Raw genomic sequence first — 27,430 nt, forward strand, 5'->3', positions numbered from 1 at the left:
CCCTTTACCCCCCGGAATATCCCTGGTACTCATTTCTGTTAGAGACTGAGTCGAACCCAGGCCCATAGTGCTGCTGGAAAGATTGGCTCAATCTGAACCTGCGACCTTCCGGCTTGTAGCATAATGCCTCAAGCAACTATGATACAGCGTGCCCCCCCCCACATTGATTTGTATGTTGTGTCAAAAAACTGCCACCTCCAAGACACGTAGGTGCTGCAGAATGCAGCATCAACAGTCATAAAATGGGACTTCCCCAAATGAAGAATAACCGCGAAACTAATGAAACCACCCCCGCCTCATACGAATAACAGCGTTACAATAAAAGCTCAGACCAACCCCCCCACCCCGGGAGTAACACCAGAACAATTAAACGCATGACGTGGACAGACAGAATGTATTCAGTGCTGCACAGTCACATAAAATATTCAAAATCTAAAACTTCATAGAAATGTTTACAATGTTAACCAACAGACAGGAAATCAACACATTATAATACAGAGTTACTATAAATGATTCATTCCATTTCAAAACACATTATCGGTCGCCCTTTGCTTTTCGTTTAAAAAGACAGCCAGTATCCTTAAACTGCCGATACCACCGCAGAATGCTCTGTTTACATGGCGGTTCCTTTCTGTGCTCTGCTCTGAATGCACGCTGCACTGCAATAACACACGAATATCTCGCACACTCCAACACACAGAAACTCTTTTCCAGCTTCGTCGTCATTTTATGAGGTATTGGACTCATGCTGCCAAGCGGTGTATCACGATACAAACTTGGTGAGTTTATGGTTCCTATCATGTACAAATCATATTTGTATGTATAGTACTTTGGAAAATATAATGATCTAAAATGGAATGAATCATTAATAGTAACTCTGTATATCCATAGCTACACAGTTCAGATTGCATAACTCACAGGTGGATCCACTCCCTCATGTAGATTTACCCTAGTACAGTATCTAGTAACTAAAATAAGACCTGAAGATGTCACACACGTACCGATACTTGTCCTAGATAGCAACTAAACCTTCAGAAATTTGCACTGTGTTGACAGCAATGCAATAAAAACTGTCTATGTACGGTGTGCTGTCAACACAGTGTTTAAAGTGGGCGTGTAGGTTATGTACTGGGTACTGCAAAGCGGAACACTGACATGATCATGATTCTTTTCTGTCCTCCACGAATTGGAGAAAACACAACGTGTAGTCCTTTAGTTTCAATGATGAAATGCCTCGATGTCTGTATTATTTCATCATACATGTCTCACTTGTAACCTATTTTAGCATTACCTATAATAGAGTCGGTCATCTTAGCCGCGCGGTCTAAGGCATGAACAGTCTTGGCTCGCTTGGATGCTGAGATCATGGTTCGAATCCCACTCTCAGGGCATGGATGTTTGGTGTGTATGCGTTTTTCTGTGTTTGTGTTGTCCTGTATTTAAGTAGAGGCCTTGCGACGGTCTGATTACTCGTCCAAGGAGTCCTACCGTCTGTGAAATGATTAAAAGAATAAAAGAAACCCCGACAGCCGTATAAGGGTACAAGAGGAACGGGTTAATATAAAAGAAATGTAAACTCCTATAATAAGATGATCATTTACGAATACCTGTAGCGAAGCTCTTAAAATTACACTTAAGAATTTTTTTAACATACAGTCATTCACTCTTTAAATAACTACATGCATTTGTTAAAATGAAACTCCGTCTAGCTGCGTGCTTCTTGGGAAGCTAGAGTACTCACGAATGTCCCAAAAATTTTAAGGAACACCAAGGCTCATTACCGTGTTAACAAGGGCAAACCACTAGTCTCTATCATAAGCCAGATTAATGCAGTCCTTACCACCCCAACTTCTTTCTCTAAGACCCATTTTAATATTATTTCCTTACCTACGTCTAAACCTTCCTAGTGGTGTATTTCCTTCTGGCTCCCCCACCGAAACCCAATATACATTCCTCTTGTCATGCGTGCTACAAATCCTCCCCATACCAGTCTCTTTGAAAACTATTCGCATTGTAAGTAATATATTTCTGCACGTACGTTTACGTGTCTTCATATTGCGTGTCAGCTCATTGAATGTGTTCGTTGTTTCACGAGAGCCACGTTGACATTCAGTGTTTAAATAACATTCATCACCTCATGTCCTTTCCAGGGACCGCGGGAATAACACGAAGAACTTGAGAACATACTCGTACCTTGAATCTCAACTCCCCCACTGGTGGCTTGGCATAAGGGACTCCTTGAAAAGCGAATATCTCACGGCCCTTCCGTGACGTCAGCCGATGCCCTTTGAGACTTCCGTGTTTTAGTACAACTAAATCATCAGCTAGAACTGTGATGATAGTTGTCAGAAGACCAGCTAATCCGCATCTCATAATAACTGCTTGCTATTTAGTTGACTTCTGCATTAGAACTGCAGTCGGCTCACTCGTAACTTGCGCGCGCATATAGTACTGGCGGAAAAACGCCCTCTCATGTTGTGGAAGATTACGCTAGGAAACAACGTGCAGGCGTGATTGTGTTATTTTCTTTACATGCATTTTTCTTGTACATGATGCATCAAGTGAACGCATACGGGTGGTCGTGTGCTTGCGTTTGCTCTTCGCAAACAGATCGAACTGATTTGGAATAAAACTGGTACCACTCTTCAATACCAGATGTTGCTGGGCAACAGACCAACAGTTGCTTCACACGGGCCGCAAATACTGTCTTCTGGTTTCCACAGAAGGGCGAAATCTGCAATGATCCGACTCGCGGCAGGCTTCAGATCAACCAATTGAATTCAATGCATTTTCATATACGTAATTTATGAGAAAGTACTGTGATGCCAACAGAGTCGAGTTCCAGGTTTTGACGGGTTTACACGTCTTAAGAGTCCCTAAATACGAAAAAAAAGTGTTTTTTGGAACCCCGTCTGTCTGTCTGTCTGTCTTTCTGTCTGTAGATATACCGCTTGGTAGTTCCCGAAATTTAGAACGGATTTTAGTCATAGATTTATTCGATATTTAACAATATATCTGCCAAGGGGCGGGTCTCGATGAATATGTTTCCTTGTAATGGGTCTCCTCCCCCCAAGAAATGGCGGTTATCTTGCTAACGGCTATAACGATTTTGGTTAAATTTCATTACTTCGTGGAGACCACCTCCTGAATAAGTCCGCGTAGGTGACATCTGCAGGAAACAACTGAAGCGCACTTCTGCTGCAAATGTTCACGCAACGCGTGCATGTTCTGTCGCAATCTGCGTCCAACAGTGACCTATGGAACAAGAGTGCATTTCGCTACCAAGGTCGTGTAGGCGAGGTCCTTTCCTTTTTAGAGAGGTAGCCGACTGACTACATGAAGACATTCTGCAAGGTACTCAGAAACAGACTAGGAAGCAAAGTGAGGAACAAAGCTTATCCAGAACATTTCACAAGAATGAAGGTTTGTATGAGGATACAATTTTCTGTATAAACACTGGACGATTTCAAACGATAAACCAAGGTGTAAACTAAGGATGTACTGTGTCTCCAACCCTATTTACTTTATGTGTAGACGCAGCCATTTGCCACTTGCAAATTCAGCTAAGTTCAAAATTTACACCACGATCTTATTCTTTGACAACCGAGTCATATTTTCTGATCTCAGTGTCATCAGCTAAACGAACGGCAAGAAAAAGTAAACTTATCCCTGTAACAGGCCCTGGAGGCCCATAGGGGTGTGAGATGTCCGGGTTCCCACATTTTGTAGACAGTCGGCTCACAGATGGCGGTAAGTTTGTCAGCCTTACTCACCGGCCGCGCTTAACTATCCAGGAAAATTATTTAATTAATTCCTGGTACTCATTTCTGTTGGAGTCTGAGTCGACCCCAGGGCCGTAGTGAGGCTATAAGGATTAGGTCAATTAAAAAGAACCCAGTGATCTCATCAGGATTCGAACCCCGTTGCCTTCCGACATGTAGCATGGTACCTCAACCAGCTATGCTACTACGTGTCCCCAGGAATTCTACAAGGCTGACCCCTATGTTAAGATTTACGAACCAGACGGGCAAAGAGGTGTTTGACGAAGGTGAGCGGTTCGTCGTCGAGACGGAGCAGGGCATTGAGAGCCCACCAAGAAGCAGATGATGATAAAGACGAAAAGAAGGAGGGCAGTTCCCTCATCCCGTGCACTGTGATATTTCTAGAGAGGTTAGCTTTTCGACGTGAGATGGAATTGAGGTTAACACGGCGGTGATGACGGAGGCCACGATCTGATGGATTGTAACACCATGCCATTCGGGTCACCAACGTTTCAGAGAAATGTATCGCCTCTATCTTCAGGGTCGAAGAGTAAGCCGAGGAAGGAACCAGAAAGAAGCAGGGAGCAAAATATATTATAACGGCAGGTAGTTGGGTACAAGGTCACCGACGTTTCGGAGGAACGTACCGTAAAAAGCCAGCAAGAAAAGGCGGCTAGTGACTCTGAAACGTTAGTAGACTCTGTAGAACTACACGCCATTCTTTCAGCAATAGGTTTCAAACATCAGCAAACTTCAACAGAAATAAGATATACAGAATAACACACAAGGGATTTGGAATAATATGAGCTATCTGAAAAAGTGATTTAAATATTTGAAGTTATTTCAATTGTCTTAATACTTGGTTGTATATAATAGCACGCCATGAGATGACTTCCTTTCCTGAGAAGCGTATGTTAAAATTGCTTTGACCGTTCATCTACAAGCATAGAACCGCTGAGACGGCATTTAGGAAATGTAGTAAGGACAGACTCTAAAGGGTTCTGACGATGGTGTATGGCAGAATTACTGAGTTTTCGGTCTCTTTCCCATTGTCCGGTATTCTAGAAAATACAAAACACAGCGTTTCGGAAACTGGATCTGTTTTCGTCCTCAGGCGAGGGGGAGGACACCTACTCAGCTGGTTAGGTTTGTAGGAACAATTTCTAGCTCATTTTCTATCCTAGTTCCACGCATGTGTGTGCTGTATCACAAGTTTTATTGAATGTTTTCTTGTTATCCCCAGCCGAATTAGCCTGGTCTCAGGTGTGAATCTGACAGGTGTTGCCAGTGATCGAGGTTAGTTCTTTCTAAGTTGTTCAACTGAGTAGGTGTCTTCCCCCCATACCTGAGGAAGAAAACCGATTTATGTAAGATTTGAGGCTTTCACGGCAGTGACTATGAAGAAAGCAGTCTTTTGGGATTTGGCACCGTGTATATGTGGCGTTAACCGACGTTTCGGAGGAACGTATCGCCTCCATTTTCAGGGTAGAAGAAAAAATATAAGAAATCTGCAAGCGAAGAGACCGTGAGAACCAGTAAAAGCAGACCTCCGAAACGTCGGTTAATACCACATATACACGGTGCCAAATCCCAAAAGACTGCTTTCTTCAAAACCGATTTATTTTTCGAAACGAAGTTTTCTCTAGTCTCTAGAATACCGAACAATAGGAAAATCCAAAAGCAGTAATCCTGTGTATTATAACACGGAGTTCTACACTGCGTCGAGCCATTTCGCTTTTGACCAAATTGGACGGCTCTTCTGCATGAGAATCTGCTCGCGTGAATGCACATAACTGGCGCAATATTCTAATCAGAGCCCTGGAGTAACAGGCTCATAGTTCAACTACAGTATATTTTTCCATGTTACCGTAGTTGATTGAGCACTGTGGTAAAAACCGGAAGGTCACGGCTTCCATTCCCGATGAGGTCATTGTATTCTTTTCTTTATTTATCTCGGCCCTGGGGTCGACTAAGCCTCTAACAGAAATGAGTCCCAGGAATATTCCCGGGGGTAAAGGGCGGCCGGCGCGTAAGACTGACAGCCTCACCGTCATCTGTGAGCCGATTATCTAGAAAATGTGGGAACCTCGACGTCTCAGAAACCTATGAGTCTTCACGGCCGGTTACAGGGATAGCTTTATTTTTTACCATAAAATTTTAAAGATAATGAAATAAGTGGGGGGAGAAATGCGCCGGATTTTTTAAGCTAGAGTCCTGAAGGGTGATGGTAAAAAAATATAAAGTTGTTCTTGTACTTAAATATTTAAGCACTACGCCATGAAGGCGTATGGGGAATGGATGTATATATCCACCTTTTCTTGACCTCGGTACTAGTTGGAGGCGAGTGGTTAGCTTCACGCCCCGGGGCCGTTTTACNCCCCCCCCCCCATCGGGGAAAGAGTACTCATTGGGTAAGAGGCTGGGTGAGCCCCAGGGCCTGTCTTGACGACGTGGACAAGAGAAAATTCTTGACCATATCTGCTCTCGAACTCCGGACACTCGGTCGTGTAGCCCGTAGCCAGTCGCGATGGTGGCGGAGGATAAGCGGCGAGAGCGGAAGCAGTCAACAAGAGCGGCTAGGGCTTGGAAACATGGCGCTCGTCTTCACCAAGCAAGCAGCTGCATGTTCTGGCTTGTTTTCAACTTCTTAAGCCCAACCCGCTCTATTAACTGTGTTGCAGTATATACCTTTACAGACTTGTTGAAGTATCTCATAAAAAGACGAGTTGCAAATGAGAATATTACTGGGTGTGTATACAGGGTGTTTCACGACTTTAGAGCGTTACCGCAGGAGGTGATTTCCTAGGTCTTTGTGATCAAAAAAGTTCATGTAAACATGTGTTCGATTTTGGACGGTTACGGAGTTATGACTGTTCTTTCATTCCCGTACACGCCTTCGTGTGAACCGCATCTATCATCTGGCGGGTCCCTATTTTTAGCCAGCTACAGACAGAGCGTTCTCCTTATATCGACACTTGAGAGGTACCTAATGCGTGGTGGGTTGGTATGTCCGGCCACGGTTAGTGTGGCGGCTACTGGTGTTCAGAACACTATGTAATGATTTACGCTCTGTCCATTCTCAGCATCCTACTGCCGCATGGTGCAGAATACCATTCCTCCAAGGCTTCTTAGCATGCGACATGGTAGGCACCAATGTTTATGAAACTGAAGGTGACTCTTCTTATATGCGCGAAAGCTGTTACGCTTTGTATGCACGGCAGCCACTCAGTATTACAGAATGGCTGACTTTTGGTGAGAAATGACTCAATGCAAATGATACTCATAAAGAAAGGTTACCTCTTTACGGTGGGAAGTGTTTATCGCGTAAAGAGGTTCACAACTGGATCTAGAAAGCCGCAGATGATGCCCGACAGAGTGCGGAAGTGGCTGAGATAACAGTCAGAAGATGTTCGTGTTGCGGGTTTCGACGCACTAGTAAAGCGATAGGACAATTCAATGTTGGGGGAGGTCATGTCGAGAAATAAATGTTTCCTTCCAGGTTCCAATATCACATGTTCTACGTTTTATGTCCATTTGTGACCTGTTTAATGACTCTCCCTCCTATAGCAGTGAATCAGAGGAAAGTTTCTGTGGAAACCGAAGCTAAAGATTTGAATTTCTACACGATCCCGCTGGATTTTGAGGAGACATAGCACTGTTAGGAGTATAATCTTACAAAGACAGGCTTTGTAGAATTGGACTGGCTCAGGATAGGTTTAAATAGAAGCCTCTTATGAAAACAGTTATGAACAATCCATAAACTGATGGAATTTCCTACTTCCTTATGTATAAGAACTGCCAAAATTACATGTGCTGTCGACTTTGTCAAGTACAGATATGCAAAGTCAAACATAAGTAGGCAGGGATGTATTAGGCAGTGGCTGTGGCCTACTTTAATGCAATATCAAAGCATTAGTCTGGACTACCATTCAGTCCAGAACCATTTGTCTTCTCGTCTGCTGTCTAAAAATATAAAAATTAGAATATACAAAACTATAATTTTGCCTGTGGTTCTGTATGGGTGTGGAACTTGGTCTAAGACATTAAGGGGGGAACACAGACTGAGGGTGTTTGAGAACAGTGCGTTAAGGACAATATTTGGACTGAAGACAGATGAAGTGACGGGAGGTTGGAGAAAACTGCATAATGATGAACTTCATAACCTGTACTCTTCTCCAAATATAATTAGAGTGATCAAGTCAAGGAGGGCAGGGCATGTAACATGAATGAGAAGAGAAATGCATATAGCATATTGGTGGGAAAGCCAGAAGAAAAGAAACCACTTGGAAGACCAAGACGTAGATGGGTGGTCAATATTAAAATGAATCTTGGGGAGATAGGATGGGATGGTGCGGATTAGATTGATCTGGCTCAGGATATGGACCAGTGAAGGTCTCTTGTGAACATGGCAATGAACCTCCGGGTTACATAAAATGCTGGGAAGTGACAGCTTCTGAAGAAGGGCTCAGCTCCATGAGTTGAGTGAGTCAGTGAGTCAGTCAGTCAGTCTGCACGGAATGTGGAAGAACACGTAGAACTTGAGAACATACTCATACCTTGAATCTCAACTCCCCCACTGGTGGCTTGGCATAAGGGACTCCTTGAAAAGCGAATATCTCGCGGCCCTTCCGTGACGTCAGCCGATGCCCTTTGAGACTTCCGTGTTTTAGTACAACTAAATCATCAGCTAGGACTGCGATGATAGTTGTCACCAGAACACATAACTCGTACCTCATCATGTCTTCTTGTTGTTCAGTTCAGATCTGCGCACGAACTGATGTCGCCTGTAACTCGTTAGCACTATCTGCTCTTGACCCACGTCACGGATCTCATTACTCCTAATTTACACAGTCACCGTGACTCGTATCGCTGAGAGAATGGAAGGGGTTTTCGACTGACACTTCGGAGATTACACAGGGCTATAGATATGATCTTTGTATGTCCTTTACATGCGTTTGTGTACATAAGGCTCAGGCGAAGGTTTATAAAAAAGGGTGTATTAGCCCATATTTGCGCCCACGAACTTAAATCTGCAGAATACATTTACAGTTGTGTCAGACGAGAATACGCACCGATAGCACAAATTAAAAGTTGCTACGCAACTTTAAGCTTTGTTGTTATTGGTACAATATACGAGAAAACTGCATAATGAGGAGCTTCATAACGCGTACTCTTCTCCAAGTATAATTTGAATGATGAATTAAAGGAGGATGAGGTGGACAGGGCATGTAGCACGAATGGGGGAGACAAGGAATGCGTATAATATATTGGTGGGCGAGCCAGAAGGAAAGATACCACTGGGAAGACGAAGGCGTAGTTGGGTGAACAACATTAAAATGGATCTTAGAGAGATAGGGTGGGATGGTATGGATTGGATTCATCTGGCTCAGGATAGGGACCAGTGGAGGGCTCTTGTGAACACGGTAATGAACCTTCGGGTTCCATAAAATGCTGGGAAGTTCTTGAGTGGCTGCACAACTGGCAGCTTCTGAAGAAGGGTTGAGCTCCATGAAGTGACTCAGTTAGCTCCTCTACTGGAGAAACTGTCTAGGGCTGATTTAGTTGCAGAATTGGTGGCTCCTCCAGAAGGGCTCAACTGCATGAGTAAGAAAGTAAGTAATCGCCAGTTTGCGTGGATTAAGGAGGATGAGCTGGGCTGCGTACGTAGCACACACGTGGATATGAAGAAGTAAGGAAAAATTAAGCAGAGGAATCGAAGAAAATTACCACTGGGAAACCCGAGGCTCAAGCTGCAGGATGGTACTCAAAATCACCTCCAAACAAGAGGGAATTGAGGTGTGATGTGAACTGGATTCTTCTGGCTGAGGATGAGATCCTATGGGTTGCATAAATGGCGGGGAAGTATCTGACTAGCTGAGCGATTATGAAATGGAAAATATCACTGTCTGTCAAGTGCGACAATTTTCGTATGGGTACATGAAAATCCGAGCCGGTCACGGTAGCCCAACTGTCTAAGGCATGTACTGTCTTCGCTCGCTTGGAACCCGGAATTAGGGTTCGAATCCCACTCAGGGCATCAATGTTTAGTTTGTGTGTGTGCGTTTTTCTGTGTTTGTGTGGCCGATAGTGGCCGAAACATGTGAAGCCAGACTGCTATACGCTCATGTTACACTTGTTACATTGACAGACCTTGCTACTCTTTGATTTATTAACGAGCGTAACGGTTCAAGGTGTCCCTTATAAAAAATAATTCGTTTCTTGATAGGAGCTCGATCAATCAAATTGGTTGTATCATCTGATATGAAGAGAATCACAGTTACATAATTCAGTGTGTCAAACAATTGCATAACCTTCACATGTCTGATAAGTCTATAGTATTTATCTAAGACAGTCAGCAGTTTTCTGCGCTCTTGAGCATGCATGAAACACGGTTGCAATATTGCTTCATGTGACGCTGCCAGAACGTGACGAGCGAAGAATTAAGAAAGAAATTATTTCAAGTACGGTCAAGTTTTCACGAGAAATAAGATAAAAGTTCTAACAATCGCCAGACAGCGAATGACCCCGGCAATATAGAGACTAGGCTACGGTTCGGTGTTCCATGCGCTGCAAGGGCAGAAGTTTTATCTTCTTCTGCGTGGCATCCAGACTGGCGCTGCGGTGTAACCGTCGCTCTATGTAATGCATACAGGAGAATGTTTTTCCAGGTGTAAAACTGTCGGAGCTTGAAGCTAATCATTCCTCTCCATTTTGTGCCGAGATTAGAAAAGGTGGAGCATGCCTCCACTCCCCCATATATCTTAATAACCTGTAGATCAATTAATTACGCACAGGGATAATTTAGATTCCCTTCAAGAGAAATCAGTTGAAGGAGCAATATATATTGATAAAACCAAAAAGAAAAGGCACATATTACAAAGAACCGCGCCGGAAATGAATGTGAGTATAAAGGTCTAGGAACTTCAGCGTACGATAATCTACCAGCAACTCCAAACTACAGAATGTGGTTGCACTACTGGTAATATTGCCACGTGTTTCACAGTGACTAAAGTTGTGGCTCGGATTGGTAATTGGATTTAAACTACAAATAATTATAAAACGATTGCTGATTTACACAATGTACAATCACTCAACACTAATCTCTTCTGTCTATCTGCATTAGCGCTCACGGATTTTATAAAAATCTCACTAAATCCCATATCCCCAATATATCTGTCCTACAGCACACATAAAGGCTTCATATTATAAGTTAAATCTTCACAGGTCGACTTCTTGTACTCTTCTATACTCCTGGTTCCAATTCACTCTGAACTTACAGCTCACGACTCTCGTTATATAGCCGCGGAACGGACATGGACCTACAGTAAACACGTATCGTGTGATCGCTATCCAGCGAGCCTCTTGCCGCGTCTGTGGGATATACAGAAAATACACTTTCCTCTATTCTTGCATGTTGGACCGTGTTTACATAGCTGTTGCCTGGCAATGCGTTTATCAAATACTATGTTAAATTTAGTCATATCCTGCAGTTCGCATTGCATGGCGCTGGCCAATGACAGTTTTCTTTCAGTAATGCGCATGGCAAAATTCAGTGTAAAAAAAGTAAAGTAAAGGAAAGCTATCCCTGTACCAGGCCATGTTAATTAATTCCTGGTACTCATTTCTGTTAGAGGCTAAGTAAACCCCAGGGCCTAGTGCAAGTTCTTTTCTATCCCAGTGCAGAAAATCACAATAAACAGGCGACGATTTATCTTTCAGGATTTAACTCTTGTCCTCGGAAACGCCATATTTTATTCCAGGAGTAAAAATGGAGTCGTTCCCAGCCGACGTGACAGCATATACCGTATTTACGCATGTATAGGCCGCACATTTTTTGCCAAAAATTCAAGAGGAAAACTGGGGTGCGGCTTATATTTGAAATATTCAAAATCACACTTAATTTAAGAAAATTATATTCATAATTAGTAATACAGGGTGTAATACTCCTGAAATAATATTCCAAGAAAATTATTTTTTCTATAATTTCTGTCTGAAAATTGTGCTGCGGCCTATACACGCACGCGGCCTATACATGCGTAAATACGGTATATTGAAACATTAAGAAAGCGAGGAATATTACTGATACCACGAATATACAGTCCGTTGAAATGTATGGATCTTACTATCAGCACAGCATGGGCATGCTATAGTTTGCTGAGGAATTGTGCCAAAAGCCGAAGGTCGCTGATTCAATTCCCGATGGAGTAATTGGATTTCTCAATTGACCTAATCCTTCCAGCCTCACTATGGACCTGGGATCGACTCAGCCTCTAACGGAAATGAGTACCAGGAATCTTCCGGGGGGTAAAAGGCGGTCTGCCGGGGCGTAAGGCTGACAACGTCACCATCATCTATGAGCCGAATATCTAGAAAATGTGGAAGCCTCGACGTCTCACGCCCTACCGGGCCTCCACGGCCTGTTACAGGGACAGCTTTACCCTTTTATTTACTAAGAGCGTACTCCCAGCGTACCCCTGTTCCAATACCTCTTGTTCTCAGCAGTTACACACCCCATCAGATAGGTAAAAGTGTTACCTTTGAGTAACAAGAAATCAGCTGGACGACGTAAGTTCGATTCCAGGCAGACAAGAGATTTTTCTCTACGGTATCCAGATTGGCTGGGTGACCCACCCGGCCTCCTATCCAAGGGACACCGGGGTCTCCTTCCCCGGGGTAAAGTGGCCGGGGCGTGAAGTTCACCAATCTCCTTGATCTAGTATCGAGGACAAAAATGGTGGAAATGTGCCTCTGCCCCCCCCACACGTCATTAGGCCGTGTTGCTTAATTAATTACTCACAAGGACAACTTTATCTCTTACATTTTTAGTGATCCTCCCCTCAGAAAGCTTCGAATCGTCACACTTTGAATTTGTATTCAAAGTCATTTTCATCTCATACGCTAAGCGCAACAACAAAGTAGGCAGTCTTCTTAACAGAAATGTACAGAGCAGTATAAACTCTGTTTCGAGAAAATTTTCTTACATGCTTGTGATGGCATGTAGATACCTTGGTAGGCGAACAGCGCGAGACAGGCGACTGCGCAGCGGCCTGTAAACAATAACAGATGAATGGTGTTTTCTGCGCGGTCCGCTGAGCAATAATTGAATAGCAACAAAGGAACGGTGATTTCTGTGCGGTCCGTTTCGTGATTTTATAAGTATTTCGATTAGTTCATTACCGCTTTCTTCCAAATCGCTTCCGACTTCTTATCATCACTTATCGTCCCCTAACACTGTACAGTCTGAATAGTGACAACATCGTTAATAATATACAGAATGTTAAATATTTTGAGAATGTAAATTACAGATTTGGAATCTAAAATCTTATTGTGTAAGATCTGTCTCGGCACAACATCAAATCAGTGGGAGTGCCTCCAAACAAACTATCCAGTTTCTTCCGGTCGGTCAAAGATAGCCTGGGACTAAGGACACCGGGTGTATACAGTGTCTCATGCGAGTGCGGCAAGGTCTCTATTGGGCAGGCTGGCCGCTCCGTGGACACGAACTTGAAGGAGCATCAGCGGCACATCCGTCTCGAACATCCGGACAAGTCAGCTGTCGCTGAACGCCGCATTCAGCTTCAGAATACTTCCATCCTCGCCACCAAGACCCGCTCTCGATATATGGCTCGCGTCATTAGATAGGCCATTGAGACTGAACTCCATCCCGACAGTGTGAAGAGAGGGGGGGGGGTTGTCTCAGCAATTCTCGTAGCCTCTCATGTGATCCCTCAAGAAACCTCCGGGATATGACGCCAGATCCCCAAGGCCACGCAGGTCCATACCCGACTCGCATAGCAACCCTTAAGCTTAAAGGTTAATGCCCTCCATTTAGCCTTGCCTTTCTCCCCGGGACACAATATTCTATGCCTGCTCTGGCCTGCTACCTGCTGGCCCACCTCCCCAGACCCTTCCCTTTCCTCTCTTCTGATTTGCCATGTAGCCCCCCTCCCTTCCCTTCCTGCTCGTATACAGCTGGGTTCATTCGACTCGACATTAGTCGGTCAGCACCTACTCACGCTGGTTCCTCGCTCGCAGATTTTCTCCTATTTTCTTCTACCATGAAGATGGAGGCGATATGTTCCTCCGAAACGTCAATTAACACAATATAAACACGGCGCCAGATCCCAGAATACGGCTTCCTTCTTTAAAATCTTATTGTGATGTGGCGGCTGAAAGCCGGAATAGTATAACAAAAAGTCGTCCATTGATAGAAAATAGCTGATAATCACGTTCCAACTGCAACCAAAACACGCTCTAGCATCAAAAACACCCGGGCCATCGCTAGGCAACAACCGGCTTAACGCTTCACTCAACAACGGAGGAATACATGATAATGGTGTTTTCTATGGAGTCCGTGGTAGAGGATTTTTATGTAGTGCAAATGAAGAATTCTTCAATTACATGCTGCATATGCGAAGTATATATTTGACGAAAAGCCAAGAGACAAACCAATCTTCTCGTGAGAGAGATGTTACATAAAGACTATCACCTCAAGGGTTCAGTTAAACAAAATCTCTGCTCCTGAGTCTCAAGGGACTTGATGCCAAGACAGACTGATTGGCAGTAAACCGCCTGTCTTAAAGTAACTCTGACTTGGACTTTGACTTCATACACTGATTGGGAGAGAATCCTGTGTGGATGCTGGTTCGAATACCTCCACCGTCTCCCTGCGATACGTAAGAGGCGACCGAAAGTGAACCCAGTGCTTTGGGGTAGAGCCGGGCCACCCCATTCCTGAAGGATATACGTGAACCTGCCCTTCAAGATTGGGAGAGTCTCGAATCTGAGGCAGTAAACTGTGGTCATGATTCCCGCGGGACTCGGACCCGAGAATGACTGCGCTGGCGAGGCCAGCAGCAATTGTAAACAACAGACTCATCCTCTCGTCAGAAAGGATGTGATGTAGCTAGATGCAGTTATAACCTATAAGTGTTCAGTAAACCCAATTACCAGTACTATCCCATCTACAATCACTCATTCTATTCATAATATCACAATATTCGCATTTCCTCCACGACTTGAAGAGCAGGCATAGTACTAGTGCCGATTGCCCGCAGCAGCTGAGTATCTGGTTCTGACAGGCAAAGTTTCCCAGAATTCACTGCGCTCTTTCAAAAGCCCTCTGCCTTGGTGCAACCCATCATGAGCGATCCGAACGTAATCGAGCACTTCAGGCGAAGAAACGGGTTTCCATGTGGGCGCAGGNGGGATCGAACCCGGACCGCCGCCGTGGGAAGCCAGCGACAACTCACTTGAGCTATGGCGCTGCCCTGCCGCTATATAAATGGAGACGCTTTTCCTAATTTATCGGTACCGCCTGGGAGTTCGCGGCAGACACCCATCTAGTGAAATTGCAGCGCCTGCAAAACAAGGTTCTCCGCACCATTGGCAATTTTCCAGGGCGTACATGGGTCCGCGATTTGCGCATGGCATGCAAAATCCCATACGTATATGACTACATAACAAAATTATGCAGGCAACAAGCAGAAGTCATACAAAATCATGAAAATGAGAATGTTCGCAACATCGGACAAGGCGAAGCCCGAACAACGAAGTATAAGAGGCTTAAACTTGTTGGCGGTCAGGCATACAGCCGTTCAAGTGACTAGACTGCCGTGGTAGCGAATACTGGTAGAAATAGGGCAAAATCTGCTGTACTGAGCCTGGACGGACAGAGGCCTTGTATAGTATATATCGTACATAGAAATAAGGAATAAGTGTGGATTTGTAAATGTATGTAAATACAGACTGTAACGCCGTGGAGCAGGGGGGCGTGGAGTCAGCCCGCCTCTGCCACCACTGTTATGTCGCAAGTGGGGGTGGCGTGGATGTTATCCCTCCTCGCCTCCACTTGTTTCTGCTGTAACGCTGCCATCACTGTTACGTCGTGACGACGGGGGTGTGCAGGTACCCATCCTTGCCACCCCCAGCTTACTCTGTAAGGAGTTAACACAATCATCCTAGCTTACCCTCAGCTAGGATTCTCCTCTTTCAGGGTTTTCTTCTCGGTAAAAGCTGCCACCATCTATTATCTGTCCTTTCGATTGTGGGCACCACTCCCTGGCACATAGTCATAGCTCCTTGACCACTCCTCCCGTAGTTTACAGGTAGCGACTTAATACTTTATTATTACACTTTAACCGTATATCTTAAGGGGCGTTGGTATCTAGGCTACTTAACTCTGCCGGTGTGGTGCAGGTGCCTATCCCTGTTTGTCTTTCGTTGTCGTCGGCTGCTACTGCTGCCTGTGTCAGTTCGACCCTCGCTTTGGTCAGGAATGCTCGGGATCGGATGTGGGAAAGTTGCTTATAGATATGAATCACAACCTCGGTACATCCTATCCTATCTATCTACTCCATCTATTTACACTTTTGTATTTACATAATTTACAAATTTACATTATTAACTAGACCGACCTACAGTCGGGTCTGCATAGAGTCTTTACTACACGATAGACCCTTCCAAGTTCTTCCCCTTCGGGGATGGAGGCCTCGAGCCTCTCTCTCGGACTTGACTAATGAGGACATGCAAGTCCCCCCTTGGTTATCCTGAATCCCTTGCCTCTATATTTATGACTACACATTATATATGATTCCCCTATCCTTAGTAATGTTTCTTCTAACATAATCTACCCTTAGTTATATTATATATCTCAATTCCCGTATACTATTTTTATCCTACGTACTAACCATAACCCTTACACATATACTATAAAACCTTCTGGCCTGACACACACCCTAAGCGCTTACATCATTCTAGGATCCTCCCCTAAGGGCTCACTGGGTACACTGAAGTTTGCACATTAAATTAGCTCAACAACACTGTTATCAACAATAATATTCTCACAATAATATTAACCAGCATGGCTGTTATGCGTAAACAAACTTACGTGTAATACAAGATGCAGGCCCACTGCCTCCGCTTGTAATGCCCATGTTGAAGAGAGCCTTCGGCTGACAACTCAATATTCTGTTTAAGATCAGAATCCTAAGTCTCTCGAAATTCTCCAATTTATGGTTTTTAATTCGCTGATTCAGCGTTGACGACAGAGGGTAGATAACTCCTCCCTGGTGTTCTAATTTCCGAAAGTTATGTTCTCATTGGGTATTATCGGTGGTTGTGGGCGGACCTCTTGCGTCTTATTGCTGTGTATGCAGTCTCTTACGATTACTCCAGTGACCAAGTGAGGCAAGCTTCTTGTTCTGTGAGTACACATACTTGCTGAGCCTCCACATTCTTAGCCTATTTGCCTGCCCCGGTGTTTACAGTTTACTGGAATGACTGCGAAACTCCTTTCGCAAGTCGCGAACATTTTGGGTAATGGCTTACACTCTCCAATCTCAAATTTGGGCCATAACACAGACAGTAGACTTATTAATACAGACTGACTGACAAATGACAGACCCGACCTCTCGTCAGACAGGGCGCCACACATAGACAAGACAGAAAGTTTCATTCAAAAGAAATATCTGGTCTTGAGCCCCAGCTGGGGCTCGACACCAAGACAGACAGACTGACTGGGCGTCAGTTGCAACATGATTTTGACTTAATTTATTGCTACTTAACTTATGTTTCAACAGTACTTCTATGGCTCTACAGCCCTTTTGGACCTTGGTCGCTTTTTCAGTTTCTTAATCTACACAGAGTGGGTCCTTGGACGGGCGATCAATCCGTCGCAAGATCTCTACCTAAACACAGAACAGCACAAACGCACAGACATCCATGCCTCGAGTGGAATTCGAACCTGCGACCCCTATGTTCGAGCGAGCGAAGGCAATTCGTGCCTTACACCGCGCGACCACTGTGATCGCCGTTTTATCACTATTACTTTATATTAACTGAAGCAACTTTCAGACGACTAAGTTCCTCATCTTAATTTAAAAGTTAATTGGTTCTGGAACATAAGGCCGTGTGGTCCATTAACAGCGAACCGACGTTTGGGAGGAGCCTTTAGCAACCAGTAAGAAGGGTTCTGAGTGCAGGTTCCGTCTCCACTGCACAAGACGTACCCACTGCGAGCGAAGTTTGTCCACAGCGCTGTCATCGTCTCCACCATGCGTTCGTCCTCTGCTGTCAGTTTAGAATTGCGAAATATGACATCCTGAGGGAACAGATACAGCACGTCGTCCAGATGAACAGGGCCTGAAATTCAAAGTAAACTCAGTGCCGACCCATGCCCAGTAAGCAGATTTCATAACGAGAACATAAATGGGCCAGCAAGAGCCGAGGCGAGGGGCTTACGGAAGTGCTGGAGCCACATTCTCATGATGTCAGCCACTTCAACGCTCAGTCTCGAAGCCTATGTCCCTTTCACGCTTCTTAACATTAACTTCACATCTCTTGTCTCCCCACATTCTCATGACGTCACGATCCTGAAGCAGCCTATGTCCTTCACGCGCGTCCTAACATTAACTTCACGTCTCTTGTCTCCGTGCTACAACGAACTTTCCACAAGGGCATTGAAGTGGAATGAATATTGTAATTATACATTACGTGGGATGGAGGTATAGCTCCACATGCGCTAGATGGAGGTCAGTGGGTGTATTAACCCTCGGGAAAACAGCTCCTGGAACCCGTTGGACTGGAGTCTGGACATTGTGGAAAACAGTCAAATCTCGTATCTGCACCGAGAATCGAACTCCGATTCCTTGGTCGTCTAGCGCTAGCCTAGTCTCTAAGCTAACTGAAATGTGTTGCAGGCACCACGTGTCCAGTGACTGAACTTGGGTCCTCTTAACAGATCCGGCTGAGTAGAAACCTGAGGAGGAGAGCAGATCCAATCCCCGAAACGGCATGTTTTCTTTTAGAACATTGGCCTGTGGTCTACGTGCTGAAAGTCATTAACAGTAAAAGAGTAACATTTCTGCACCTTCCTGGAGTCAAGCCATGGGAGAACATACGGTTGTGTGACGTCGAGGCTCCAATTTTTTTCATCCAAACCATAGCCATTCTCTCTGCTAACTGAATTATCCCGAGGAATATCAAGATCAGGTACAGTGTGTGTCGTAATGTGGTGCGTGCAACCTACTCCGCTCCTATTCTGTGAAACGAATCGGTTACGGTAAAGGTAAAGGGAGGTAAAGCTATCCCTGTAACAGGGCCTGAAGGGCCATAGGGTTGTGAGACGTCGAGGCTACCAAAGTTTCTATTGACAATCAGCTTACAGAGGCCGGTAAATTTGTCGGCCTTACGCGCCGGCCACTCTTTATCCCCCCGGAAGAGTCTTCCCCCCGCCCCCAAATATTCCTTTAATCGGCTCTGAGTTGTTGCAAATATTTGTAGTTTCACATGCTGTAAGCACTCACCAAAATCACAAGTCGAATTTGTTGCCAGAGTACTGAAGCTGTTGGTTCCGCGATAGTCAAATAAGTAATAATAGACTTGCGCCCCTCTCTTAGAGTGGAGTCTGGCTGCTGTGTTCGTCCCGAGCAAGAAAAATAAATCGGTAATCAACTGCAACAGAAGAAATCCGAAGTTGGAAATAATGAATACAACAGCAAACCCAAGGTTACTTGAAATCTGCGGGTGTTGACGAGTTACTCTGTATTATACATTAATTTAAAACCAGGGCTTGGGGTGGGGTGGGATGGCATCCCGGTTCTTTTCTAAATGACTTAAAAGCATCCCGTTACTTCTTTGGCAGTAAATTCAATGTACAATACCTTTGTTGTTGTTGTTGTTGTTGTTGTTTTTATCTGTTTCATGGTTGTACAGGCTACTCCCCTGCGTCGTCTAACTAAATTTTGCTTTCGTGTGGTACTGTTTGAAGCACCCGAGAATGCACAGTCCCACATCTCATTTCTCTCACTTCGTCTGAACTCGTTTCCTCTTTCCACATGCAGAACAAACATGGCATTTCATTCTCATGGTACAAGAGGTCGGCCAGTGATGTCGATTGGCCTCCTCTAGACGAAATATTGTAGATGACATAGCAGAAGGTCGACCTAATGTGCGTTGTGGTTGGGAGTGACACATTACAGCATCTTCCAGCATATTGCGCAAAAGGGTAGGACGAAAGTCCCTATGTGACAGTTTCCCACCGCAGGATGATAGTAGGATGAAACTGTTCAGAATCGTCAGATCCAGTAAATGGAAGACGCTTGTTTAGCAGTAATAAGGGTTTTTCATAGAAAGTAGAGGGCAGGCAATTTCCCTTTGTATGAACCTCCGCCAAATACCCTGAATAAGCTGAGAAACTTGTGACGATAGACCTGTATAAGCTTTTGTCCACCACACTTTTATGGCATGGGGTTTCTGCTAACAAGCCCAAGTGTTACAAAAAGGAAAGATTTTATACTGCAGAACTGTTGTGTGAAGAATTTTTTAGTTAATTCCATTCATTTATCATAAAAATTGTATTAGGTAGAGGAATTCCAAATACAACTCTCAAGCGCTCTAAGTGGAACTGGCATTTAACGTAGAGCGGAAACGTGGACTTAACCACCTGCAAGCAGCGGGCATTTAAATAAACCGCGGTCAGCTAGCTCTACCTGCGTTTCAAAACTCCGGCGGTTAAAGGTTAAGGAAAGATTCATTTTCGTATTATACGATGTCGGAAACAGTTTGTCCTTCTCTTGCCTTGTATCCCATCCCATCCCATCCCAATGTGGAGGTGGCCTGTCTCCAACAGAACAGTTGTTTACAACAAAATTTTAAGTTTTTATATTGTTGATGTCACATCTGAATTCTTAGTTATTTTATTGAAAATGAAAACACAATTTCTTGGCAGAAAATGAGGCACACATTTCCTACTCCATCCTACTTCATTGGATAGAAACAAATTTGGTGTTGAAATAGCACAGTCGGCAAACTACAAATACAGTTATGACGGGTACAGGCTGTATTCTTACATCCGGTAACACATATATAAACTTGTTCAATAATGTGAGAACCCATTCCATTTAAGTGATGGGTCAGACGTTTGCAGTAAATAATCACAAAAGTTTCTATTCTTGATGACACGTCCCAGCCTTAAGGACACACATATTTTATTCTATTCCAACCAATGGGAATCTAGCCAGAAATTTTAGTGGGGGGGGGCCTTGCGTTGAACCTTGCTTCAATGACAGAAAATGTACGAAATGTTATTTTAGTTCAGCATCAGTTTTCATTAATCAGTGACATGACCAGACCCGGGCTGGAACCCGGGCCGCCGCCGTGGGAAGCCAGCAACTAACCTCTCGAGCTATGGCGCTGCCATGTACAAGTCACTAACTGAGGTTGAAGTAACAGTCAAAGTTACTGAGGATGACGTAACGGTCCACGTCACTAACTGAGGATGCTGTAACAGTCCAAGTCACTAGCTGAGGATGAAGTAACGGTAAAAGTCAGCGGCCTCCATAGTCTAGGGGTAACGTTCCCACCTCATGACTCAAGGTACGCGGGTTCAACCCGGCGGAGGTCGTGGAATTTTTAAGAGCGGAAAAATTCAGGGAACAAGTCCTCCGGGAGGGACTTTAAGCCGTGGGTGCCGTGTCGTAGATTTACGGCACGTAAAAGATCCTCATGTCTCTAGGAGACCTCTAAGCAAAATTAGGCAACAATTTCCCGCCCAAATAGTTTCCAATGTCTCTGGTAGATGGGGGAAATATCAGATACCGACGGCCGACCACGTTGGCTGAACGGGGCTGATAGCACGCACCAGAACCGGTATGGTATGGCGACAGTAGAAATTAAAGGGAGACGCACAATGGACCAATAACTGGTCTAAGTGAATGGGGAAAACCACCCCCTCTAATAATAATAATAATAATAATAACAGTCAAAGTCATTAACTGAGGATGAAGTAACAGTCCAAGTCACTGACTGAAGACGACGTAACGGTCCAGAGTAACGGTCCAGGTCACTAACTGAGGATGAGTACCGGTCCATGTAACTAACTGAGGATAACTTACACTCGTTCTACAGAAGCTGGAATATACGTGAACGAAGACCAAGAACACTTACATCAGTTATACCAGAGTCGGGTGCATGAATAATCCGTTTGTCTCCGAAGTAGAATTCCTCGACCTTCTGAACAATCTTCTTGACGAGTGACTTGTCCTCGGGATTTTCAAGCAGAATTGTTATCAGACTATTTTCCACCAGCTTTGCCTTCGATTGATCTGGTCCCAGTAGAACTGTAACGCAGAAAGGAAGCAGTAACTGTTGTTGTGTAGTTCAGTTTTCATGTGGGAGCAGGAACAGTTTAGAGGAGCATATTCAGAAATAACTCATTTTAATTCCGTGCTTATTAGGTTCCATACTAAACAACGAAAAGGCCAAATGTATAAAATAAGTAAGCACAAAATTTAAATAAATATATTCAAGGACATAACAGCAAGGAACCCAACACAATACATGGAATCGCGCCAGGAACTCTGCGGGGAGAGGAAGGTGTGTACATACATCCCTGCTGAGTGCTATCAACTTTCTAATTAGTAGAAATAACTACAATAAAATACAATACTCTTAAGAAAAACAGTTTTTGTTCCAAGTACGTCAAGTCCCTGCGAAGCACATCAGCAGCTAAACCGCATCTAACAGAGGGACAACCCACACTCGAGGAGCAGATGTCCAGAAAATTAAAATCTCTTATATACTGTCATGTTTTGGGTGTATAACGCGACAAATAACCTCACGCCGTTGTTTGGTATAGCGACTTTATTCTGTTCGCTCGCTTTACACACACTTTACAAACATTTGCACTTGCAGTGTTACAATTACTGCTTACAATATTCCGGCCGACACTGGACTCTCTTCTCTGGCGGTTCTTCTAGGACTGACTGCTTCCCGTCGAAGCTGGGCTATTTATAACCTCGGCCGCTGCTAGGGAGATGAATCCTCTGTTATAGCAGTGGAAACGTTGCTCTGTTGGTCCCGCGTTTCCTACGCAATGACCCATTGTTAATGCGTCGTCTCTGTGGGAACGTTTCGCGTATTCGTCGTAACCGTGGAGATTCGACGTTCTCTACACAACGGCTCACTGTTGGGATTACAGTGTCGCTATTGTTACTTTCTATTCAACGGTCTATTCTAGTGTTTCCATAAAAGCGACTCTTCTGGATTCCAGACACGTTACATTGCTCCCTTTTAAAGGTTGTTCGTCCCCGAACAGCCTAAAGGTTCTCCCTTGGTTTCGATGCCGCGGTGTTTTGCTAGCAACGTCTGAATTCGGTCTTGGTGTCCTTCGCGCGTCTTTTTGCGCTGTTTATTTTACTACATCCGCCCCTCTCTTCAGTTGTGCTCGTCCCGAGCACTCCCGTAGCCGAGAATTTGTGATCTCGTTGTTTTACATTTATTTCTCACTTTCATTCTTCAAGCATCCTTGTTGGGGAGGCCGGTACTTCTACGATACCGGTTCCTCCCATGAGGGCTGTTTCCCTTTGCCTGCTTTGGAGGGGGTCGACCCCTCCACAGTGTCCAATCTTTGTTTTGGCGTAGGCCGACGGGAGATTTGGCTATACGCTTCTTGATCACTAGTCCAGTCGTCTTCCTGTATGTCCTGTTAGATTCTGTCTTTTCCAGTAGCGGCTGCTGTCTTCCACTCCATCCTCCTATACCATTTGCGGTTTTACTCCCTTTCCTCGGATGTAGAGGCTCTTCTACGTCTCGGCTACTTACGCCCTTGCTGCCTTCCTTTTTCGTCTGATGTCTCCTCCCGGGCGTGTATCCTGTCGCGTTTTCCCTCAGTATGCTGTTCCTGTCCCAGTTCCTTCTGGGGATCCTGTTTCGCCGTGATACTCTGGCACGGAAGGTTGTCCTCTTGCTGGAGAATCCCAACCTCTCGTGGGGTCCACGCTTTCTCTGGGTGATGTTCCTGAGGATGTCTATCTTGGGTCGTCCTACATTCGCCCGGCGTGTTGTCCTTCTGTAGTCGGCGGCCAATTCATTACGCTGGCATCCGAAGGTTCCCTTGAGAGTTTCCTTCTTGAAGTCGTTTCTTCAACGTCGTGCCACTGTCGCGCGACGGGATGTCCTGCTGTTTTTCTCCTGCCGTGCCACTTCCGCACGGCGTGTTGTCACTCTTTGTGTGCTGTCCAATTTCTCCTGGGGTCCAAGAATTACCCGCGTTGCATCCTTCGGTTTCTGGCGGCGGCGCTCCGCGGCCAGTTTCCGGTCCCTAAGCCTCTCCTTCCGTTCTCCGACCGGTATTTTCGGGGCGTCTTCTGTGGGGACCTCTTTTTTCTGTGCCTCCATTTCCCGGTAGGCAGTCATCTCTTTTTCCGTTTCGGGCATCATCTCTTTATGGCGGGCGTCGGCCTTGGCCTGGTTTGCGTCTAGTTTAGCCAGCAATTCTTCTTTGGTGGCTCTGAATTCTTTCAGCAGCAGTTCCATCATCTGATGCATCTCCATGTTATATCAGTGGAGTACTCAATGCAAATTAATTAGTGTGTGGCGAATGTAGGTTCGTAAAACTTCTGACAGTAGCAGAAATCATTATGATGATGACAATAATAATAATAATAATAATTTACATTGTGAAATGGTACCCGAAAGCCGGAATGGTGAAGCCAGACTAGGCGTTCAATGCTAAGCAACAACACGGTAAAAAATTCCCCTCAGCAAAGAATACGAAAGCAACAATTGAATATCTTCCGTTGCTAAGCAATGGCCCTGTAAACAGTCCTTCCCAAAAATAGAGAGGCAGTGTTTTCTGCGTGGTCCGGTCAAAGTGATTATAAAGGAAATTCAGTTGAGAAGTATTAGTCGCGTTTCGAGACGCCAATGTGCCAGGATATGAGCTTGTGAGCAGAAGAATTGAACTGAGTGCGCAGTTGCGGAATAATGGCAAAAGGGGACTTGTGATCTGAAGTGAGAGTGAGATTTTGAAAAATCCGTTGCCAGGAAACGACAAGTGAACGCTGAGAATCCTAATAACTGTGAAAATGTGAACTCTAAAGTGTGTAGATCAGCAATATCACCGTAATTGCCTGTCGTTCTGAGTTGCGTGCATAATGTGTCAATAAATCCAATTATCCAATTGAAAACCCGTCTCATAAGTCACCCATACACGTGACAAAATTAGTAATGGTAGTAGTAATAAAAGTACTTGGACGCAATGTACATTAATGGTAACTGATGATGATGATAATAATAATAATGTAATAATACGACTAATAATACTACCCTGACGCAATATGCAACATTAGAGGAGGATGTTCGCCATAGAATAAGTAACAAGGCGAGAGTAGTCAAGCAGTTTATTATTATTATTATTATTATTATTATTATTATTATTATTATTATTATTATCATTAGTATTAGTATTATTGTTAGTGAAGTGAGACTGTGTCCACTTGGTACTGCGGCTACTACTGGCATATTGTACCAGCACCAGATGATAGGTGAGGGTGATTGTGGAGCAATTGGTGGAGTGAAGATTGGCAAGGGAAACAGAAGTACTCGGAGAAAACCTGCCCCGCGCCACTTTGTCCACCACAAATCCCACATGATCAGACCCGAGCTCGAACCAGGGCCTCCGCGGAGGGAAGCCGGTGACTAAGAGGCTGAGCTATGGCGCGGCCCTAGCCAAGTTAATACACAGCATTTAACACTAAAATATGAGAAATATTCGAAAACCTGCTGCAAATCGATGAATTTGAAGTTTTCTAAGCGGTTGTTATGAAGAGTTCTATCTTCTGGGTTATAATACCCTGTAGTCCGTTGGAAGTCAACTGACGTGGCAGAGGAATACATGGCCGCCATCTTAGGGGTCGAAGAGTAAGTCAAGCAAGAAATCAGCGTGAAAGCAGGTGGAAAGCAGGAAGCACCTTTATACTGACGACGACTGTTCAAGTTCCATATTAAGAGAAATTTCGTAATTAATTATATTTAAAAAGTATTGTCTCACATGTTGTAAAGAACACTCCTTCGTTGGACGCAAATCCCACCATCCACGGCACGAGTTCAAGGTCACCACTGAGAAGTATCTTCATGGGGTGATCACTCATGAATACTTCATCTCCTTCTCCCACCTGCTTCTCAATAACAGGAGTGAACGTGGTAGGGAACATTCTCTTGGTCTGAAAAGTGAAGCGGTTCATCAGCATCTGATTAACGCGCAGTCAAACCTGATTGTCTCCCGGCTACCCATGTTTAACGCAGCGACAGGAGAGCTCCTTGGATACTAATGGAGGCGTGCGGTTAGCTTCACGCTTCGATTGCCTTTACTCCAGAGATAATAGAACAGGAATTTCTCTTGGTTCTAGAGAATTCTGAACAGGTCTGTGAAAAATAAATCGAAACCCCTGAGCAAGGACTTAGTATTAGGCTCGAGTTAATATTATGATTCTTGTAAAAGTACTTCTGCAAATTATTAAATTGAAGTACATGTACTCTGCCCATCACAGGGGGTAGGTCGAGGAGGCATGACGGTTTTGCGTTCGATACTCTGAGAGCCCTGACAATAAGTGAAACAATTCAAGAATATTTAACATAAAGATTGCAGTATAGTATCCGTGCTATATATGTTCAATATGGCCTCCGTGACATTGGATACATTGCCCTATTCGCTATATCGAGTTCTGCACAACTCGCTGCAATAAAGCATCATTAATGCGTCCAGTTCCCTCAATAATTCGGTCCTTCAGTTCGTGGGTGAATTTGGGGGGTGTAGTGCGCACGTAGACTTGCGATTCTCCTGGCAGGAAAAGTCTGAGGCTCTCAAGTCCGGTGAACGTGATGGCCATTGAGTGTCTCCAAATTGTGAAGTTAAGCGAACTGAAAACATTCCTCTAAGAAGAGTCGTGCTTATACCTTGCCGTGTGGACCGTTGCACCATCCTGTTTAAACCCTCCAAGGAAATAAGACCCGATCACACCAAAGGCGTGAGGTTTCTCGTGGATCTGCATAGGATTAACACCGCCCTGGTTCCTGAAATTCTGTTTGCCTATATAACCAGAGACTGGGCCTCGTCTGGCATGATCAAAGCATCATCAATATCGAAGAGGTCCATAAACTGTCTAAAAGTGTCCACACGGCAAGGTTCACACTGTTCGTTCAGTTCGTGTGTTATGTGGTGTATTTGAATGTCTCTATTTAAAATCACTCAAGAACGTTAATCTGTGTTTCCTGACCGTTAAATTAAGAGGTAAAGTTTTCAGAGCCTTCTCTTATCAATATTCAGTTAGAGAATTCAGACTGTGCCAATGTCAGAGAATCTGATGCGGAACTTACTGGAATCAAAAGTTCCGCGCTGTATAACTTGTATGCGTCTTGTTTCCTGAGGCAGGAGATCAGCTCAGAGCTCGACTGAACCGGACAGTTAAACACATCTGCCACTTGTTCTGCCACTAACTTCGGGCTTCCTGGAGGTGTAAGTGCCCAGGGGCTTAAAACAATGCCGCTCTGGGAGATAGCACGATGGAATAAACCTGTAAATCAATACATGATGATTGCATTTAGAATAACTGCCTTAGATTAAAGTCAAAATATCCCATAACTCTGAATATTTTCGAGTGCTGGATTCTGACGCTGATCATTCTGAGCTCTTATTTATTTTTTTGATTATAGATAAACGTGAAATTTGTTTCTAATTAATTCTCGGTAATTTAAATTTCAAAAGTCTTATATTTCGGTATTACTGGAATTGTATCGTGATCTATAATATCGTATTTTATCGTCTGGGACGTGCAATACGGTATTTATGTTGAAAATTTCTAGATTCTGGCAGAAACAAGAAGTCCGGA

General features: G+C 44.4%; 2 protein-coding genes across 2 annotated transcripts in view; both read right to left on the minus strand.

Annotated features, from left to right (window-relative positions):
* LOC111861508 (esterase FE4) overlaps positions 1–8,515 on the minus strand; it is a 41,116-nt gene extending 32,601 nt beyond the window's left edge. The window contains exons 1-2 of the mRNA XM_023846152.2: positions 8,441–8,515; positions 2,194–2,316 (exon numbers count right to left, since the gene is read on the minus strand). Coding sequence (XP_023701920.2) covers positions 2,194–2,316; positions 8,441–8,500 — 183 coding nt within the window. The 5' untranslated portion in view covers positions 8,501–8,515. The remainder of the gene's footprint in view (positions 1–2,193; positions 2,317–8,440) is intronic.
* Positions 8,516–17,555: 9,040 nt separating this feature from the next.
* Positions 17,556–27,430, minus strand: part of LOC111861510 (esterase FE4) — a 38,160-nt gene continuing 28,285 nt past the window's right edge. The window contains exons 4-8 of the mRNA XM_033750352.1: positions 26,919–27,115; positions 25,594–25,765; positions 21,708–21,880; positions 19,067–19,214; positions 17,556–17,903 (exon numbers count right to left, since the gene is read on the minus strand). Coding sequence (XP_033606243.1) covers positions 17,629–17,903; positions 19,067–19,214; positions 21,708–21,880; positions 25,594–25,765; positions 26,919–27,115 — 965 coding nt within the window. The 3' untranslated portion in view covers positions 17,556–17,628. The remainder of the gene's footprint in view (positions 17,904–19,066; positions 19,215–21,707; positions 21,881–25,593; positions 25,766–26,918; positions 27,116–27,430) is intronic.

Source organism: Cryptotermes secundus, unplaced genomic scaffold, assembly GCF_002891405.2.
Source record: "Cryptotermes secundus unplaced genomic scaffold, Csec_1.0 scaffold959, whole genome shotgun sequence".
In the NCBI taxonomy this organism is placed as follows: domain Eukaryota; kingdom Metazoa; phylum Arthropoda; class Insecta; order Blattodea; family Kalotermitidae; genus Cryptotermes; species Cryptotermes secundus.